This window comes from Athene cunicularia (assembly GCF_003259725.1).
Source record: "Athene cunicularia isolate RWA chromosome 3 unlocalized genomic scaffold, athCun1 chr3_part1, whole genome shotgun sequence".
NCBI classification, from domain to species: domain Eukaryota; kingdom Metazoa; phylum Chordata; class Aves; order Strigiformes; family Strigidae; genus Athene; species Athene cunicularia.
The window spans coordinates 60,500,135-60,521,929 of NW_020799097.1; the positions used below are offsets into that span (position 1 = coordinate 60,500,135).

Genomic DNA, 21,795 nt, shown 5'->3' on the forward strand with positions numbered 1-21,795 from the left:
CCCCCACCCCCACCCTCCTTCAGCAACTCCCACAAACTTTTACCAGTATCTGAAAAGAAAGTTGAATCCACTATTTCTACAGCAGCTAATAGAAACAGTTATAATGTCCTACAGGACAACTCAAGCCTTCAGTTACCCATAAACTACATGCATTGACATTTAGTGAACAATTATACCCAAAGAGGAAGAGAAGCTGGCTCTCTCCCAGGACTGAAAGTTTGCATAGACAGAACATGGCCAGTGTAAGCAGCTTTCCCTGTAAAAAACACTAAAATTACAAGATGGCATCTATTAACAAAAGAAAATAGATTTTCTTCTTGGTCTGCATTTACTAATCAAGGCAAGTGTTTAACATAATCAATAAAATCTGAAGGGGAAAATAAAACGCTCTTAAATTCTGTTCAAATCCAACATAAGCCTGTGAGGACATCTGGGAAAAAATGAGGATGTCTTCTTTTACTGGATAGAAATGATCTCACAAAAGAAACAAAACAGAAGGGTCCTACTTACTTCTGCTGGCCTGACTTTGATGTAGAAATTACTTCGCTTATAGGAAATCTTCAGAATTTTTGGCCAAGCGAAGCGGTTGATCCGGAGTCTATCTTTGTAAATGAGCAGCCCGTTAGCACATACACCCAGCATGATATCCACACCTTCAGAATCCTATCACGTATGAGACAATTTCATAAAAATCAGTTTAATAACATTCCACACAAGTAATCATCACTGGCATACCTTGTGGGAATAATGCAACTGGGACTTGTTTCATATTCAAACCTGAAAGACCCTGACAATGAGATTCATAAAGTAGAAATAGCCAAGTATATGAATATTATAGGAAAGGCCTTGGACTCTAAGTAATAGCTTTGGCACTCACATGCCATTGCACATGCCACAGTTCTGGGAAATTTGTCAATATTCTGGCAATAGGGACTAAGTCAACAACTTAAAAGCAAGGAAAGGTATGGTGGGTGTGCTACCAATAATTTCAAAAAATATTAAGAAAAATTAAAACCAGGCCTTTCCAACTTAAAACAGTCAGTGAAAGTCTGAACAAGTTGGTAATCATGGTCATCTTTTACAGTCACTTACTATTCCAGTAAAGATACAGGCAGTAATGGACAGTTGGCTGAAAACGTCAACATAATGATTTCAAAGTCCTGGTGGGCTGGCTTTCTGAGCGTTCTGTTCCACTGACAGCCAAGTTTTACAGGCTACAAAACTAATCATTTACTGATAAGGCTTCAATACACTGTACCACTACACAATAGAGCAGAATATCATGTCCTCCCCAACAACAAATCAACTACATCAAATGCCAACACTCATAAAAAATTGTTTCACTGGCATAACTAAGTACTTTAACATATCTGGGCAAACAGCAGTTCAAATACTTGCAGTTAGTTCACTATGGGAAAAGAAAGCTCCAATAATACTCCAAAAATTTATGTTCCTTAAAAGACTACAGACCAAGTGAACTGCCATGCTGCACTTGTATTACAAAAAGAATGTTACAGACATAATTAATGTATGTGAATAAAAATTTAAGTATATTTCTTTCAAACGTTTCTAACAAAACATGGGAAAAAGTCCATGGAAAACTGCAAAAACAAGTGCACATTGTTTCCATGTGAAACAGAATTAAACAATGATTCTCCAGTACTTAAAAGTCTTGATTTTCTTTTTTAAGTATAGGACCAATAGGCTTACAATGCATTCATTTTCCTAATGATTTGAGACTCTGGATTTGTGTGAGGGAGTGGGAGGGGGTTGGTTAGTTGGTTTACTGGGTTTTTAACTAAAAAAATCCCACTAGAAATGCAAATTTGATTTGACCTACCCAGAGGAGTGGAAAAAGCACCAAAAAACGCCCTCAGCCAAGACCTCCCCACCACCCTCTGTTTTTAACTCTCATGATACTACAAAAACAATTATGTGTTCTTTTAGGCTTTACTTTGTGACCCCACGTCTCCTTGGCATCAAAAATCTGACATTTTAAATGTATTTAGCTGCTATTATGAATAAAATATTATTTCCAAGCAGCACATCTATGGATTAAATAAGCTTAGATTTAAAGGAAATTCTAAGGATGTTAGTAGAGCTGTAAAATGAGCAATTACTTTGATCAAGAGATAAAGGGCTAACAGCTAAGAACCAAGGGTATGAAAATTTTTAAATAATCTATATACACTACGTTCTTTAATACTAAGCATGTCTATCCTAAAGCAAAACAAAACCAAACCAATCCCCAATACCTTGGCATGATGTAAATCCACTCCATACATGGAGAGTCTCTTAGCATTTTCTAGGAACTGGGAATCCGCCTGTGCTGGAGTCAAGCCCCTAAAACCATTGAATAAGCCTTGAGTTTATTGACAAAAGAACTGAGAATCAACACTGAGTGGAATCCTGGAATTCAGACACGTAGAAAAACCTCAGTTTGTAAGGTATCAGTAGTATTTTTGCCCTAAAGGGAAAGTGTTCTTTCAAAGCATATTATATTCCTTTAGCAGAAATTTCCACCATCACTCTTTCAAAATATTCTAGCTGTATGTTGCTTAAAATAATTCATATGCTCAGATAAAAATATTTTCTCTAAAAGTTCTCTTCTGAGACCTTAGTGAAGCTACTATTTTCAAACTGAAATTTTTAAATACACGAAAGGAGAAGGCTCTACAGAGAGACTTGGACAGATTGGATCAGTGGGCCAATGTTAGCGGGATGAGCTTCAACAAGGCCAAGTGCCAGGTCCTGCATTTGGGCCACAACAACCTCCTGCATGGCTACAGGCTTGGGGAGGTGTGGCTGGAGCTGTCTGGAAGAAAAGGATCTGGGGGTTCTAACTGACAAGCAGCTGAACATGAGCCAGCAGTGTGCCCGGGTGGCCAAGAAAGCCAACGGCATCCTGGCTTGTATTAGAAATAGTGTGACAGCAGAAGTAGGGAGGTGATAGTCCCCCTGTACTCTGCACTGGTGAGGCCACAATACCTGGAGTATTGTGTCCAGGTTTGGACACCTCAATATGAGAGAGATATCAAGGTGCTGGAGCGAGTGCAGAGGAGGGCAACGAAGCTGGTGAGGGCCTGGAGAAAACATCCTATGAGGAGAGATTGAAGGAGTTGGGACTGTTCAGTTTGAGGAGGAGAAGGCTGAGGGGAGACCTCATCACTCTACAACTACCTGAAAGGACATTGTAGAGAGGTTGGTGCTGGTCTTTTCTCTCAGGTAATTAGTGATAGAACAAGAGGGAATGGCTTTAACTCCAATGGGGGAGGTTTAGACAGGACAGTAGGAAAAAAATTTTCTCAGAGTGGTCTGACAGTGAAACAGGCTGCCCAGAGAGGTGGTGGGGTCACCATCCCTGGATGTGTTTAAGGGTCATTTGGATGAGATGCTGGGGGATATGGTGTAGGGAAGAACTTTGTAGAGTAGGGCGGATGGCTGGGCTCGATGATCCCAAGGGTCTTTTCCAACCTGAATGATTCTGTAATTCTGTGAAAGTAGGAGGCTCTAGTTACATAGCAAAAGATTTTCAAAGTAACAGTAACTTCAGCTTAGCAGTTTTACACATACTCTTAAGAGAATTGACATAAATGTGGCAAAGCATGACAATTTTATTTAAACCCACTGTATCTGACACACCTGTGTGTTTTGTGTAGCTCAGCTACTTTCTCTTCCATTTCTTGAGTTTGATTGGGTGCAAATTGGAATTCACTGATATAGTCACTGCGGTGCTCCTCGGGATCATGATCACCCAGCTCAGCCTGCAGGGTGTATGAACCAAGGAGGGCGTGAGTCACAAAAGAACATGGCAGCCGACCAGAAGCAATATCCTGACGAAGCTGTAGGCACAAGAAATATCTGCAAGACAAAGGAAAGGGGAAAAACCCAAACAAACAAAAACAAGAACAGAGAAAGTGTTACCAATGACAAGTTTATGAGTGATAGGCAGAATTTATCGAGATTAATGTAATCATATAAGCATATTTTAAAGTGAATCAAAGTATTAATAATTTGTCACACCTTACATTATTTGAGCATTATTGCCACACAGTAAATTTCACTTCCATTTTTAAGAGTTAATATTACTTTCATAAATAATGTGAAGAGCAGGAAAAAAATCTCATTTCCAATATCAATGAATAAAAAACTATCTAGTTTGTAACAAGATTTGACTTAGTAACCCCTTCATTTCAAACTGTAGCCTGCAGGTATGTAAGGTTTACAAATAAAAACCCATGCATTTCCTTTGATATTTCCATTTGGCTTTAAAATTCTAACTTTTATATCCCTTGTACTTCACAAGCTAATCAAGTCATGTAATACACAAAAGAATTCCAGTTTAGTACTGAACTCATAACTGCCTTCCTTAAACCATGTATGTATTAGAATTTAGTATTTCAGGTACTGCATACAGCCTTCTACCAAATTTAACAAGTTAACAATCTGTAATTTAGCTCTAAGCTATAACCATAAAAATGCTTTTATCAGCTGAACATGCAATTGAAAAGCCAACCAACTCACTGAAAATTTTCAGACAGCTTCTTTTAAATACACTGAGTAAATGTCTTAGACTATTTGTAGTAATATATCAGCTACATATTTGTGAAGCTATCTTGTTTTGTGCAGAAGATGCATCCTATATGATGTAAAATATATTCTGCCTCAGCAGTCATCTAACTCCAAACCAAAACTGTGTGTTTAGGGTTTTCATAACTCCTGAAAAAATGATTGTTGATTCCCTGCACTCTACTCATTGGTTATGTTAGACTTGCAGTGCTAGTTTTTATGTGTCTAGTATCCACTGCAATCTAAGTATTTTCTATCTAAGCACTTTGGAAGATAATTATTTTCAGGTTTTATTACGTTTTATGCGTTTATTTAATGCATATGTATAAAATTATGTTATCACCAACCTAGCCTAGATTATTACTGAATTAGCTTGGATGCCTTGATCTTCCTTTTTAATATCAATACACCCACACCCTCCTTTGCTGTATAATAAAATAGCAGCCTGACAATAAACCACTGGCTTCTTTCAGATATGATCATTTGCATCTTACCTCCCACCCAAATAATATCCCCACATCATTAAATCTTTCTCAGGTTCCTTCCTGAAGTTTTCACTTTGCCTTTTCAACCTTGTTCCAAAAAGCAATTGATGTAAGAGTATCTATAGTGTTCTATAGTAATAGCCAAACCTGTTATGGCATCCAGAAACTGAAGAAGACATTTTATATGGCCTTAAAATTAGGAACTGTGCATACCTAGTGATGTCTTCAGTTAACTGTGAAGGATCAGGGGGATAAAACTTCACATTAAAGGTGAATATCCAAGGTAAACCTAAACATGGGAAATGTTAGATTGTTAATCACAAACAAGTTGAAAGAAGCAAAGAAAGAACCTTACTAAAAAATGTTAAGCAGTCATATAAATCTTAGATTACTGAAAACTTGAAGAAAGTTTTTTTCCTCTTTTTACAGTATATTAATAAGAAGTATAGATTATTTTCATTATCAGGTTACTCATACACATACAGTGAAAGATTAGCATATTAAAAATTATTTTTAAAGAACGTTTTACATTACATTATGTAAATATCAGAAGACATTTTTAATTTGAAAACTACCATAATATATTAACACTTTTCAGATATTCTGTGTTTAAAGACATTTGCACTGAATTTGTGTTTATTTCCAACTCCTCCAAGACTCACAGTCTCCTACTGTTTAAACTGACTTAATGTGAGAGACTGTACAATAACTATGAACATGAGATGTCAAATTGAGGTCTGCATTGTATACAACAGAAAGATAATAAGTAAATTATTCATATTCATACAGAATGCATGGAAGACAAAAAATATTAGCCATTCCTCCTTTAAAATAATATTTTTTGAGAAACAATATCTTTAGCAACTATAATAGTGATGTTTTAAGTTTAAATTCTTATGTGCTACAACTGTTAACACCATGTGCATTTCTTAAGCAAAAGCATGCTTAAAACTAGATTAATAATACAATGTTGCCTTTAGTCACAGCTCTAGTTTTAAATATGATTTTAAGATTTGAAAGCTAAAGTCACTCATCAACAATTAAAATACAGTCTCTACCAGTATCGTAACACTATATAGAAGAGGAATACATTCAATGGAAAGTACTAATAACTTGACAAAATGTAGAACTTTCCTAATTCAAACTGATTTTATTAAGTACAATGCAGACATACATATGTAATAAAAAATCCCAAAAATAGAAATCTAGGAAAAGAATGTAATAGTTTGGTTTTGCATGCTGCTTGAAAGCAAATGCAATTGAGCTTTATTATATTTTGCCAAACATAAAGAATGTAACACTACAATGTAGATCTGCTAAAAATTATGAAGAACGATAAGAAATCAAAATATTATTGAAACAGTTAAATAGCCATTTCTGTCTTTCTCTTGCCCCTTCTCTCTAATGCAAATAATATTTTGGTGAAAGACCTAGCAAAAATGCTCTTGGTGCAAAGAGGTTATCATTTTATAAAGCTTGTTAATGTTGAATTTTGGACAGCAAACAATTTTAAAAATCTGTCCTACACAGATAGATCATGCTTTGAAAAATGTGTATTTTAACAACAAAAAAGACAGAAATGCCATTTGCAACAATGCTACAAAAGAGTGCTGACATTTTTGTTTAAGGTTGTTTACTTAAAAAAATCCTGTTTTAAAGTTTCACAGCTGTTGAAGGTGAAGAGTTGCCTTGTAGCAATATTTCTAATGTCTTTCAACATATTAAAAATTATTTCAGTTTTTCAGACATGACTATTATTTGGAGAACTTCAATTTCTGCTTAAGTGTGAACCTCATTCTCCACCTGGTTTCTAAGTCACTTATTCTCTTTTGAAAGGTCACAGTTTTAGGATATCTTAATGTTCCCAACTATCAGTTATTTGTTAGAATGATGATAACCTTACAAAATAAAGCAGGATTCCTTAAATGAGAAAGCCTCATTTATCGGATGTAGATATAGTACTGAATTAGGTAAAATATGCCTCACTGTGTCATCTACTACAATCCAGTGAAAGACAGAATTAATACAAAAATACCTTTAAAAAACGTCTAACACTAGTTAATACATACAGCATGACAAGCTGGAATAATTAGCCCACTTCCATCATTTATCTTCCAGGGAATTAGCATCATTTAATGAAAAGTTGTTGATACTGAGTGAGCCAAACTGACGAAGAGGAGGCAAGTGGGCCAAAATATCTATGCAAAAAGTGTTCAGGAAATGTTGTCATGTTAGCAAGGCTGTGGGATGGGGAGAGATGGATGAAATATGTGTCCTTACACAGAGGTACTAAACCAGTCTTTTCCTGGAATGAAGCAATATTTCCTGGTATGAAGCAATTTTTCCTGGTCGAAAATTGCAGTTAAACTAGTCACAGATGAATTCCTGCTTAACCTATTCCCTTTCTTGTTTGCATTTCTACAGTTAGCTTTCAGAAAGCACTGTAGCCAGGAGACCTAGACACCATTTGAAGAAAAAAAAAAATTAAAAATGTATATTCTCTGTAAAAAGCTGAAAAGAGCATAAATCCTCTGAATGCATAGACTATGTGAAAGATTTCAGATGTCTACTCATACTAACTCCATAGCTAATCCATTGAAAAAATGTAGTTGACTTTGTACTAAATATTGTCTGGACAGTTGGTGACCTTATATTTTGCCCAATTACTGAAAGCACATTTATCCCCTGAATATAGAATAGCAAGTATATTACAATGTGCACAGTCTGTATTTATACTTCTCACTACAGCATACTGTTTATAGACACATAACCGAGGCATACAAACGTAACTGTCTCCCTACAATAGTGCACACTATTACTGGCACTTTGAATTGGTTGCCAAGACAAAAAAAATAAATAAATAAAAAAAATCTGATATTTAAAATGATATTTAGCATTCTGTCCCTGATAAAGCTCTCTGTTTTGATGTTTAATAATATGGGTTATAGAAATGTCAGAAATTTTTCTAGCCAGCTTGTTACCTCAAAAATGCTTCTGTGGCAATTTTAGGCTCATTCTTAGAGAAAGAATGCAATATAACCAACCAGCTAGCAGCATACAATTAACATGATTCATCCCATTTAAACTGGGAAATCAGTGAGGGTTTTTTCCCAGTAAAGGTTTTTTCTGACTTTTACTCGTGGTATCTCTTGCGTCTCAGCTAAGATTTTTAGGGTACTGTGTGACTAGGACAGACACACTACTGACAGGCAGATGTAAAAATAATACCCCATAAAATTAAGACAATTCTATAATTTTTCTTATAATACCGTCAAGAAAATCAAAGAAATGAGGAAGTTTCTTTCCAGTCTACATTTTCAAAAACGTGTAAAAAGCAGAGTACAACAGACAGTCCTGGCTGGACCGACAAGATTCAGTTCACAAACTCAAGACATCTCCAAACTGCAAAATAATTTTTTATAATTTGTAGATATACAGAAGCACTTCTGCAAGACAGCTCTCCCCTTGGGACAGGTACTTAGTTCTCTTCACCAACTATAAGCTAGAGACTAAGTGTGATTAGATCAAAATTAGCCACAACTTTTACAGATACATCATTATTTACATAAAAATAATGGATATCAAATAAAGTGACCCTGCATAAAGTGACCCCCATATTTTGATGCCTGAGCATAACTATACGTTTTGTTAGCATTAAAATCAGTTGGAGCTGTACATTTAAAAGGCAAGTCCTTTCCTTAATTAATTTTAACTTCCCTTGGCACTTTAAATACAAACTTTAGATTTCTTAAACATTTTAGAATGCTGTGCTGCAAAATTCTAAACTCATGTTATATTACACTCACAGAATTGTATTTATTAATCACCATTTGGTCTACTGCGTTATTTGAAAATATACCTATTTAATCATGTAATTATTCTTCTACATCATTCTCTTTCTTGAGCAGTTGTTTAGGTTGTGCTGCAAATATACCAAGAATGTAAAAAAATCTTTTTCAACTCCATGTCATTCCCAGAACTACCTTAATTTGTTGGCTAAGTATGTCTTAAAGACTAGGCCAGTATTGCATTGAGCTGTTTTTAAGTTTCCCAATCTGAATGACTGGGTGCCCATTAACAAAAGGATGTTGAGAACACTCTAACAGTCTTCAGTACAAATAAAGAGAAAGGTTATAGCCTAAAGTTTATAGCCTAAAATTTGTCACCAGCTGCCTTAGTGTACTATTGCATCTGTTCTAATCCACTTCCATCAAATTACAAAGGAGTTCCCTCACCCCCCTCAATACTTAACTGAAGCAAATAACATGAAAATTAAGTTTACTATCTTCAGTCCTTTGGTTAATCACTCCTTCTTAAAAAGAAAACTCTTCTATCACCATAACCATTACCTCTTTTGATGCTAGTGGACACAGCTTCTTTCAGCCCTAGACTGCTGAAATCTAATTATATACATTCATAGGCAATGGAAGAAAAGGGGCATTTGGTTTGACTCCCCTCTCAGGCACTTCACAGAATCACAGAATGCATTTACGCACTTCCTGAAAGTGTTTCTTAAAAAAACAAGTGCGTTTACCTTAAGTGGACAGAGTTAACTTAAATTAGATCAGATTAGTCATATCCTGGGTACAGTGATGAGTTTCTAGAATCTTTCTGGCTAAATATGTATTCTCTTGACAAAAGACAGTAAGACAATTTTACAGTTAACTTCAAGAGCAAAACCAGTTAAATGTGTCCTTCATCAGGTGTCAATGCACAAAAAACCACTCCTATACCAGTCTATTTTGCCTTCAGAACATCCAAATCCTTTCAATTTCTTATGATGCAATATGAAAGTATTCTTTGCAATAAAAATACTAATCGTGCTGCAGACTAGAAATAGATCTAATTGACATAACTTTACTTTGGATTTAAACTATTCTGCACAGCATACAAATCTCATTTCTGTTTAGAACACAATGAATTACATTGACACTAAAAACAGGATATAACCCCAAAATAGCTCAAAATTTGTGTAAAGAGAATGATAATCAGGTCTATAACTCAGTTTTGTACGCTTCAATTACACAAACAATAAAAGCAACTAATTATGCTTCTCAAAACAGTTTACATGTTCACATCTAATTAGTAACTGTGAACATTGCAGACAAAAGATTGATCTTCAATTGCAATAAACACTATGATGAAACAAGGCTTATGGAGTTTACTCATTCACTTCTTTTAGTCTGAGAATGAGAGTTATGAAAAATATCTATAGACAAAACAGCTGAATATCATGTGTTCTATACTAACTGCATGTACAACATCTCACACTGATAAGTTCTCAAATTAAATTTTATATAAGGGTGAACTACCACACTCTCTGTGAAGTCTGGGATTTGACTATTTCGAGGTCAGTTGCTACTGCCTGTACCATCACAATATTTGAGCTGAAGTTCTCAATTTTGCAAAAGCCTGAATCCACTTTAGATGTATCAATTTTCAAGAAGATAGTGACAGAAATGTAATTACTACACCTGTCTCTGATTGAATTAACTAGGGGTTTTAACCCATGCCAGCAGATATCCTATTACATGAGTTTAAAAAAAGTAAAGAATTAATTTTCCTGAAGAGGTCAAACTGGCTGAAAACAAACAAGGTTTTTGCCACCTTCATAGCCCAGAGAACAGAGAAAGCTATCTGTGGATCACATTCATTAGCTTAAGTAACATCAGTAATTGCTGAGATCCAACATAACTGCCCAGCCAAAGGCCAACCTGAACTAATAAGAGATCACACAGAAGGCCTAAGGACCCTGAATTAGCAAGAGACAGCCTGATGCAGAACATGACTTGGGGGAGACTACAGGATTCTTAATTCCTCTTCCCCAGTCACAGGTGGTACATACATGCCCAATGTGCAGAGTATAAGCACGTACACACATAAGAAAGAGACAAAGACTGTTATAAATAGTAAGCTGCAAACTGACATGCTGAACTCCATTTCCAAATTTGTGTGTTCAGAACAATGCAACTCTCCAGATACACTTATCTAGCGAACTAGTGCTTTAGTTTGTGCTGTAAAAGAGAAAAATAAGAGTTCTTCATTTCAAACATTCAAATGGACTTGTAGGTTTTACAGGTACCTTAAATTTATTATAATTGATTATTTTTGTATGTAAGATTTCCATTCTTGACCCAAAGACAACTATATTCAGAACTAAGCCTGAAACAAAGAAAAGCCTCATTACTTGGTACTCATGTAGCTAGGAGATAAAATTTGTCTTTGTCGTACATTCCAATATCTGGAAACTTTAGTTATGAGGAACACAGTTGACAGGATGCTGATTACTTGTAAAATGGTGTTCTTACTTGTTTGCCTAATACACTGTGCCTATCAACTCTGAAGTGATAAAGAGTAGCAAAAACATTCCAAAAAATCACAATGCCTAATTCAAGAAACTGGACTTGACCTCCATAAAATGCATGTCTTCATGCTGTATGAAAAAATCAAGTCCCCTTCAAATATATATTATAAAGTATTAAAAAAATGTTCTATAGTGCATCCAAAAATTTTTCAGGTCAGTTCTTAAGACTTTAGATTCATGATACATACTTGTAGGCTTTATAGAATGCAGATCACTCCGGAAGACAATAACAAAAAGTATCAATGTCATCAATACTTTGTCAAATATTAAACCTAAACAAAACAGTCTTTAGCCCACATGTATTTGCATAACTAATAGGTTATTAATGAAGACCTGTAGAATAAGAAGTTATAATACTTGAATCTAACTTAATTAAAAGGATTGCCTCTAACTTGCATAAGTGTGTATTAGTACATTCACTGCTTTAATAGGTTTTCATCAAAACCACAACAAAAAAACCCTGCATTGGCCACAAATAGATAAAGCAATAAAAAGAATTTCAATAAGGGCAAGAGTTGTCTAGCACTTCTTAGCTGGCTATTTTGCAACATGCAGACTCAGAAAGAATATCTCCTAAATTTACTCTCCATTCACTTCCCTATCTACTACAAAAGCCACCTGGCTAGTGAAGAGTTTTGACAGAGTTTTATGCAAACACAGTAAAATAAATTACCCATTGTGTATTCAGCATAGGAAGTAGAAATGCTTCTCACATGGATTCAGTCTGAAAAGCATGGTAGCGAGATTATGCTCCCTATTCCATTTCCATTCTGGAAATGATCAACACATCAAAAAAAGCCAATGCTGGACTGATCAGTACTGAAGAATATACATTTTCTGTAAGACATACTGAATTTCTTTTTATAGTTTCATATTATTCTGGTGGGTATTGGAAGTTAGAAAGTCCTATAGCAACGACCATGACCATCTTTACAAGATTACATTCTCCATCCTATATAATCCAAATATGAGAGCAAAGTTGAAAACCATCTACTGTTTCAGGATGCAAAAAAATCAATTATTAGTCACATACAATGGAAAATTTGAGGCAGCAGCCAGTATATTAATTAACTTCTACAGCAGACGGCTGAATGATTCACTCTTTCTTGGATAGTGGACAGAAATAGAAGCTTTGCTTTCTGTTCTAAGGCTGAATACATCATTATCAGATTATTTTAGTGCTGTAAGTATACAATTTAGTCAACATTCAGGCTACTAAGTTTATGAAGAATATTTCTGTAAGGAAATAAAAGGAGCATAACACCTGAATACAAAGTACTTACTTCGAATTTGCCTCTTAATTTCCTTCGAAGAATCTAGCCAGTTCTGAAAAACAAACCAAACACAACCAGCATTTTACTTCACCATCTTCTGAAGTGATTTTATTTCATACAGTGCAGTTAGTTTGTATTGTTCAGACATCTGTTCTATTTTAAAATAACCCATAGAATTCTAAAACTGAACTCGTGATTTGCTAGCAAGTGTCCCCACCCATGTACATAAATGAAGCTGTGTAATGCCACTCCCTTCATGGTTGTCTTATTGCTTTAGTCCATTTATGCCCTATAATTTTAAAAAGTCTTACAGTGGAGGTGGTATAGCAAATTACAATTAACAAATGCAATTTTCTCTCACCACTTTTATTGATATAAGCAGACTTTTCAGGAAAGGCTATGTAATCTCTACATGTCTGTGTTTACACACTCATACAGAGTTACTTAAGACGATACTTCTCTTGAACTCCAGAGAGTTATTATTACTATCGTTTGTGTTAAGACATATACATTTTAGTTCTGATAACATTCAAAAGAGCTTGGAAAAACCTAATCAAATTTCTTTTTTTTTTTCTGGCCTCCCCCAAAGCAAAATTGTCTTTGAACATGTATTATGTTAATATTGATACACTGACAAAGTTTGAATCTAGATACTCATCTCTATTTTAGGCAATCCAAATAAAGTAATTTTTTCCATATTTAGAAGTCTCACTGCTAAATGTGTTCTAGCCTCAATACAAAAAATATTTTAATATATTCTGTGCAACCTATTAAATAGCTCATAGCATTTCTGTTCTTAGTGATATGTCCAAAGAGACTTTTTTGTGACTGATCATCCAAAAATATAACTTCGGGAAGGGAGACTAAGAAATCAGTAATGTATATTTCATCAGTAACTCAGACAATCCTGTTTACTAATTTTACCCATAGATGTTAGAAAACACATCGAGACACTAGAAAGATAAGCCTTTTAACAGCAGGTAATGAGAATTTCCTTTATACAGTGTTTGAACCTTTATTTTCCATGCCCAGACACATATACACAAGCATACACAGGCACACAACCAGCCTGTGAGAAGTACTTAGCACATTTCAAAGACAGAGATGTGCAAAGTAGGGAAGAATTGGCAACTGACTTGTAAGGTCAAGAACAACATTTACATTTCCACAAACCACTGCATATATTAGCAGCTTTAAGGTCAGAGGGAACCACAGTGCCAGCACAGATGTTGCTAAAGGGATATCCCTACCAATATTTCCTGCCTAACCTAGCCAAGCCACAGATGCTGGGTATAATGTGACTCACCTTTCAGTCTATGGTGCCAAACTCCAGATGCAACAATTGCTTTCCAATACCATATCCCTTGGTCTTTATTACAGGCTTTCCCACCCAAAGTAAAATTTATTTCAAAGAAACAAAACGCTAGACTCCAGTTTTATGGGTCTGTATGGATTAGGAGAATGTGGAACTATATATGTTTTTGCACTCGTGCAAATCCTTAATGTAGATTACCTCTGCTGATAAAGGATGTGGCTTCTATGAATATGACCCGAAATACGAAGTTCCCTGTTGTAAATGACCTTGGTCCAAGTTGATTTAATCACAAATGCATCATGTATATATTAGACAAATACTGTTTACAAATTAAATGCAAAAAACCTTTTAAGCATTTTAATATATGTAATTAAAAGAAAGAATAATTTCACATTCCTTGCTTTAAGAAGTTTGTGACCTCTATGTTTTGTAGCTACTATAATTTTTCCGAGATGCACAGTCCGTAACTTCGTTATGAAGGAAGACATATAAAATACTTCTCAAAAAAATCTGGATACCATTTATTCTGCTTAAGTCAGAAAAATTACTGTCTGTTGGAAAAGCCTTGTCTTCCAATGACTTTCCATGTCAACAGAAGTCTTCAAATTTAGCTAAGACTCACATCAGCTACAGTCATCATCCTAGGTTTTGGCATGAATTCCATTCCAAAATGATACCCAGCCATATTCTTCCAATTACAAAGATAACTAGAAGTAGCTTAAACTCTTCAATTTTAGATAAAGTATAGTATAAAGTAAATAAAGGAAATAAGTATAGAGTATAGCATGGCATAACTACAGTCTAGGATTCCTGACTATGTTCCTTTCAGTGCTTTATCTTTTATCACTACGAAACAGGAAAAAAGAACATACAATACAGAACATACTGCAAGATGATAAGAATAATCCTTCCTTTACAGGAGCTATACAGTTCATTTTCTAATTTTCAAACCTGGACTAAGCTTACTGGAAGCAGACTTTGCCACCATTTTTGATTACTGTTCTATCAAATTAAAGCAGATGCTTATATTCCATTTATATGCATAATTATGGGGCTGCTGGGTTTTTTTTGCATTTGTGCCTTTTGTTATGGATAAATTAAACACTATTGAAAGAATCTACCCTGAAATAGACCTCTTAATGCAGAATAGACAGGTCTGTCTTTCAAAACAAAAGAAAAACTGTGTACACACTACTTTGCTCCAGTAGGCAAAAACTATTTGTTTAATTTGTGAATGTTAAGGTTGCAGATGAAACAAAACAGTGAATTGTCAAACAACAAAATGTTCTCTACCAGTACAAAAGTATTTTGTATAAATCCAGAAAAGCAGCATTTCCAGTTGGTGCCCAGAACATAAGAGCAGAAGCTTTCTAATGCTTCTGCAGACCAATGAGTGTGAATAGAGCATTCATGAACTTTTGAGGGTGTAGAGCAATGAAATCACTCACAAAACTTTAGACCAATAAATTTAACATTTGCAAAACAACAAAAGAAATCATTAATGAGTAATTTGACCTAAATAGTTTTAAAATGTGTATTAAAACGAACAAAAATCAGTCTGATTTGAAGACATAACATCTCTCCCAGCTGCACAGAACACCCATAGAGAAGAGTTAATGGGACTCCTCCTCCAATGGTACCCCGATGGCGCATTAGGGAGCAGCTCTAATTCAAAAGAGTGCCTGGCATTCAGTTTCCACACCCCACAGCTGCCATTAAGTTCAACAGCTGAGTCATAAATGGGTGGCTGTGATGAGTGCACAAGAATGAAAAAAACACATCATTCAGCATTTAGTACTGACTGGCCTGGAGGTCAGAGATTTGTGGCATTTTAATCTGAAGAAGCAACAGTCATAAGAGGAGAAAAAAATGCATCAGAAAGAACTGGTACTGAGTTGAAAAAAGAATGCAAACTTACTACAGAGGTGAACAAAAGAGAAAGCCCTAAAACCAACAGAAGTTCCAGGTCCCCAAGCTTTCTTTTGCAGCTATTGCTGAACACAACTGAACTATTACTTAAATCAGAACATTAAATGTTGAATGTTTTTTTTATTTTTTAGAAAAGAATGAAAAAAGTTGAGACACTTAAAAGTCTTAAGATGGAAGCATTAAAAACATACTACAAATATTTAACATACTGAAAAAAATTTAAATGGTCTTCATCCACATATTAAAGAAATCCCTTCAATAATAAAAATGAGTGCTACAATCTTAGTACATTCTGTGTAGCTATACAATTTCAAACTTACCAGCATGAAAGAAATGGCAGTTGAGGAAGGGGAACTTTCTCAGCACATGACCAGTAATTTTGCCATATTAAGACACTACAGTAGCTACCCTTCACATTATCAGGGTATGCTTATACCATAACTGGTGTAAGAACTTCCAAACACATTGTTGTACAAAAGTGGTAGCTTTGAATAAGAACTTGAATGACAACAGCAGTAAAAATAAGCATGCCTATATAAATGTGCACATTAGAGTACAGACCATCCAACCCATAAAAGACTGTATGTATTTAGCCACGGGACTAGTTCATGCCAAAGCCCACATTTTCAAATTCTTCTTTGAAAACCTGGGTATTCCCACTTAACGGGTAATCACAATTTTGAGCTGCAACAGAGGCATAGTACCATCATCATAATGGCACGTCAGGTTCAATCTAGAGCATATGGGCTATCCAGACAGGAAATATCTAAAATAAACCCCTCATTCACTGTTACTTGCTGACATTCAAAATCATGTAGTTCTTGCACCTGACCATAAATTAAGCTTAATCCTGTAGTAGAAAACAGGAGGTGGGAAATGCAAATCTGCTAGAGAATTTTTAAATTTCTCCAGATAACACTAAGAACTTACTTGTATGAAGAAGACAAAATTCAGCTACGTTTTTTTAGTCTTCATAACAAACTGGACTGGATTTCTCCATTAGTTTTTAAATAAAAGCCTGCTCCTATCCAGCAGGATCCCAGGTCTGTTATTAGACCTCTTCTCTCTTGCCAGAGATCAGACTATTTTGCTGTGTGTGTACAGCATAGATTTTCAATTTTAAGGGGCAACATGTGATAATAACAAATAATAATAAAGATTATGATATTATTCAGATCTACTGAGATACCCTTCATTGTACACCAGAGAAGTTCTCACTTCTATAAATGGTTTACAAATCAATAACAAAAATAAAAAATCCAAATAAAAATTCATCAAGCCCATTTTATATATGGGGATCATTTATACAGAGGAATTGAGTATTTTGCTCAGTGCTTCACAGAAAGTCTCACTGCAAAGAAAATAACTCTAGAAAACAACTGTATTTGAATGGAAGTTGTCAGAAATTCAGAAACCACTAGATTAGACTTCATTTCAAACACAATACTGGCATGAGAAAGATGACAGAAAAAACCCCAAAGCTTCTAGACTAAGTATAGTGCTCATGTAATGGTGTTTCCTGCTACAAATATATCTTTATTGATGATCTAGACAAGGGGATCGAGTGCACCCTCAGTCAGTTTGCAGATGACACCCAGTTGGGTGGGAGCGTTGATCTGCTCGAGGGCAGGGAGGCTCTGCAGAGAGACCTGGACAGGCTGGAGCCATGGGCTGAGCCCAACTGAAGGAGTTTCAATAAGGGCAAATGCCGGGGGCTGCCCTTGGGCCACAACAACCCCCAGCAGCGCTACAGGCTTGGGGAGGAGTGGCTGGAGAGCTGCCAGTCAGAGAGGGATCTGGGGGTGCTGATTGACAGCCGGCTGAACAGGAGCCAGCAGTGTGCCCAGGGGGCCAAGAAGGCCAATGGCATCCTGGCTTGTGTCAGCAATAGCGTGGCCAGCAGGGACAGGGAAGGGATCTGACCCCTGTACTCGGCACTGGTGAGGCCGCCCCTCGATTCCTGTGTTCAGTTTTGGGCCCCTCACTAAAAAAAGGACATTGAATGACTCGAGCGTGTCCAGAGAAGGGCAACGGAGCTGGTGCAGGGTCTGGAGCACAGGTTGTACAGGGAGCGGCTGAGGGAACTGGGGGGGTTTAGTCTGGAGAAGAGGAGGCTGAGGGGAGACCTCATCGCCCTCTACAGCTCCCTGAAAGGAGGTTGCAGAGAGCTGGGGATGAGCCTCTTTAACCAAGTAACAAGTGATAAGACAAGAGGGAATGGCCTCAAGTTGTGCCAGGGAAGGTTTAGACTAGATATTAGGAAGTACTTTTTTCCAGAAGGGGTTATTAGGTTTTGGAATTATTCTGCCCAGGGAGGTGGTGGAGTCCCCATCCCTGGAGGTGTTTAGAGTTGGGTCAACATATTGCTTAGGGATATGGTGTAGTTGGGAACTGTCAGTGCTATGTTAACGGATAGACTAGGTGATCTTCAAGGTCCTTTCCAACCTAGCTGATTCTGTGAAATACAGAGATTAAAAAGAAATACAATTTTTCCACTTCAATTTGTAATTATTAGTCTGTTTTCTGTATGAAAGAAAAGATGACTGCAGGTATATCATGCTCATGGACAAAGTAACATCTGGCCCATAACTAACTGTAAATGTTCAGATACTAGGAAAAACTAAATTGGCTTTTGGTAATTAGTGTAATGCATGCCACAGACTGATTTTAATATTTTTCTCAGATCAGCAATCTAGATGTGCTCGAGCATCCAACATCTAAGCAAGTGCAAAGGACAACGAAAATAAGTTACCAAATGGTATTTAAGAGATCATTTTGAATGTAGTCATATCAAAACACCATTCATTTGTAAAATTAGCATCCAGTACTGGTGATGGGCTAGCTCCAGTCTCATCTTTACAAATGAATTCAAAGGTCTAATAGTTACAGACTTAGGGGCAAGATTTCCTTTGTGTTCCTCTTCAAAGGAACATACTGAGATTGAACATACATTATTGAACATACTGAGAAAAGGCAGAAAAAGTATTGGAAAGTCAGGTAGAAGATTAATTTGGTTTTATTATTTACCATTCAAAGGGTTTTTTGATTGTTTTTAAAGAAAATGTAAATAATTATAAAATTTCTGGAAATTTGGGGAGTTTTTAAGGCAAAACCAGTTAAAATTTCTTATCTTCACTTGCAAGGATGGCATGCTGTTCTACTATACTATTTTACTGGTTTACTATACAGCCTAGCAATTACTCGATTAGTTTTCTCAAAAATGCAGATATTCTAAATATTCTCCTACTCTACATGGGCACTTTGTTAGGCATCAACATATACATCAGTATCTAGCACATACTGCAAGTTTATGGCAGACTAGAATTGATATTTTGCAACAGGTTACTCAAATATTTGGATATAACTCACTGAACTATTGAAGTCAGGAGCAATTCAGAAAAAGTAACAAACAAAACCTTCATACAGGCTTACCTTCTGTTCTGAATTCTCATAAAACAACAGCCCAAAATAGTCCTTTTCCAGTAAATTAAGATGTTCACACACTTTGTCAAACAGCACTTGGCCTTTTGCTCTTTTCTGAAAAAATAAAGAAAAAAGAAGAAAAAAAGATAGAAGTATTATCAGTAAATCAGTAAAATCCTTAATTACAGGTATTGTTATTCAATTGTATCAGTCAAGAAAATTTAAAATATCAATAAATTTGATTACAAAGCTGTAGCTTTCTTATGATACACTGTTCACCATATTTTGAAAGCTATACATATCACTGAGAAAAATAAAGACATTTCATTTTTTTCAGTTCATCAAAAAATTGACTTGAATGCACAAGAAAAATTCAGTACCTAAATCAGCTTACAATATTTTGAACCACTGTGTGTCACTAACTAGTTCTTGGTTTTTCTGGATCTTTATTTTTAAAATAATGGAAGACTTCTTTATAAGAGCCAACTTTTTCTATATTATTACCTTCTAAAAATTAATACACATTCTAGAGTGTTAATTTCTGTTAACTTATCTATTTCTAGCATTTTGGCATACATCTCAATGACTTTTATGAATCATGTGATATGAACTCCCAAGAAAAATAAAGCAAATCATCATCTTCAAGAGACAAGAAGAACAAATCACTAGAAGTCGGTGATCATACCAGTAGAAGTAGCATGCAAGTGTAAGCAGAATATAAGCAACATGTCTAGTTGTCTATACTGCACAAGTTTTGAGGGGCAGAAAATAAGAAAAGAGGGCTGCCTTCTATCTGTAGATTTATGAACTCTCTCAGCACTCAACAAATCCACTAGTTACTCAAAATTAAAACCAGTCTTAAAGTTTATTTTTCCTAAAACTAGTATTTGAGGAAGTCAGTAACAAAGAAAAAAAAAATCACATTTTTATTTGAGGTTAATTTCAATATTGTAGTCTGCTACTCTATAATAGTAATTGAAGACTGATCATCATTCTAACACACTCTTAAAAAGGCTGCTTGCTGTAGCTCAGTATTATAATAGCTTAAGCAAATGGCAATTAGTCCTGAAGTTTTATCTGTTCTTCTTGTACCTGGAACTGGGAACGTAAATGTTATCTCCCTAGAGCTGGCAATGAAAAGTGGGCCCAGGCCCTGCTTCTGTGTGCCAGGTTTTAAGGAAAAGATTTGTTGTAGTAGAGATGGCAGCTGACAGGAGACAATTTAAAAGCAGAGAGCTCACAACACATACTCAGTGGTGGGGAAGGCGAGAATTTCTTTCCACAGTTATAATTTGAACATGGACAGCATTCAGTCTTCTTGTTTCAACCAACTCCTTCATGACAGTTTTGCTATTTGTGGCATTTATCAATGAAGCCACAACATGGCATTTTCAGAGGCCTGGCAGCTTAAAGGAATTTTTGCATTTGCTTATCCTACAGATTTCAGTAGATGCCACACACCACTGCAATTCCACAGAAACGCCATCAACTGCCCCTGTGTAGGCCCTGGTGACACTGCAGCCATTGTCCCCTGCAGCCAGTGGCAGAGCGCTCACAATATGCCCCAGCTCGGCACTTGCCTGCAGCTAGCTCCACAGCACAAAACATTAAGGCTGGGAGGAGAGGGAGGGAGGAGAAAAGAAGGTATGCACTGAGCAAATAGTGAAAGCATTGTTTTTTTTATTCCCCAAGAATCCAAAGCTTTATTTATTCAAGATCGCACTGTTCAGCAGACACTAGAGTCACGAAGATTAGAAAATTTGCAAAGAAACAAACTTATAAAATGAGCACATAGCACAAGCATCACAACCAGGCAGTAGAACTTAGAAGTCAGAGTCACTTTTGAAATAGAAAACTGGAAGTCTTGTCTGTTTGGTACTTTCAAAAATTTTACTTTTCAGAAAGACAGATGACTTTCCCCTAGAAGTCTGAAGTAATCATTTAATTTTCTTGGCAACCTTACCTTCAGCCTAATAAAAATATCAGCAATGTAGAGAAGAGATTGAAAGACAGAGGGCTAAATTGAAAGCGGGAAAAGCATAACCAAGAACCTTAGCCTTAATCTGAAGAATCTTAGCCTGTTTAGATGTGTGTAAGAGATACCATTTTTCTCCCTAAATCATTGTGCATATCAGTGATCATATCTTGCAAAGGCAAATTTCAGGCGTACGTATTTCAGTAAAGGAAATCTACAGATTAGTGAAGAAGTAATATATGCTATCATTCAGTCCATATCTGGAATCAGTTGCTAATTATGTAGCTTTTATAAAGATCACAAACTAAACCCCACAATCAATATCAAGTCTTTGACATACTGAATCAAATTTACAGGAAATACGTTGCAAGTGTAACAGTAAAACACTGCACAGTTTCTTCTGAGGAAGTTATAGTCAACACAAAACTTGGATACACTGGCAGCATCCACTGCATCTTTAA

General features: G+C 35.9%; 1 protein-coding gene across 18 annotated transcripts in view; it reads right to left on the reverse strand.

Moving 5' to 3' along the window:
• The window catches only part of EPB41L2 (erythrocyte membrane protein band 4.1 like 2), a 124,853-nt gene that overhangs the window by 35,892 nt on the left and 67,166 nt on the right, over positions 1-21,795 (reverse strand). For all 18 annotated transcript variants that reach the window (XM_026845967.1, XM_026845961.1, XM_026845966.1 and 15 more), the window contains 6 exons: positions 19,369-19,473; positions 12,702-12,744; positions 5,268-5,343; positions 3,643-3,861; positions 2,256-2,343; positions 511-663 (listed from right to left, as the gene is read on the reverse strand). In XM_026845967.1, the coding sequence (XP_026701768.1) occupies positions 511-663; positions 2,256-2,343; positions 3,643-3,861; positions 5,268-5,343; positions 12,702-12,744; positions 19,369-19,473 (684 nt within the window). The remainder of the gene's footprint in view (positions 1-510; positions 664-2,255; positions 2,344-3,642; positions 3,862-5,267; positions 5,344-12,701; positions 12,745-19,368; positions 19,474-21,795) is intronic.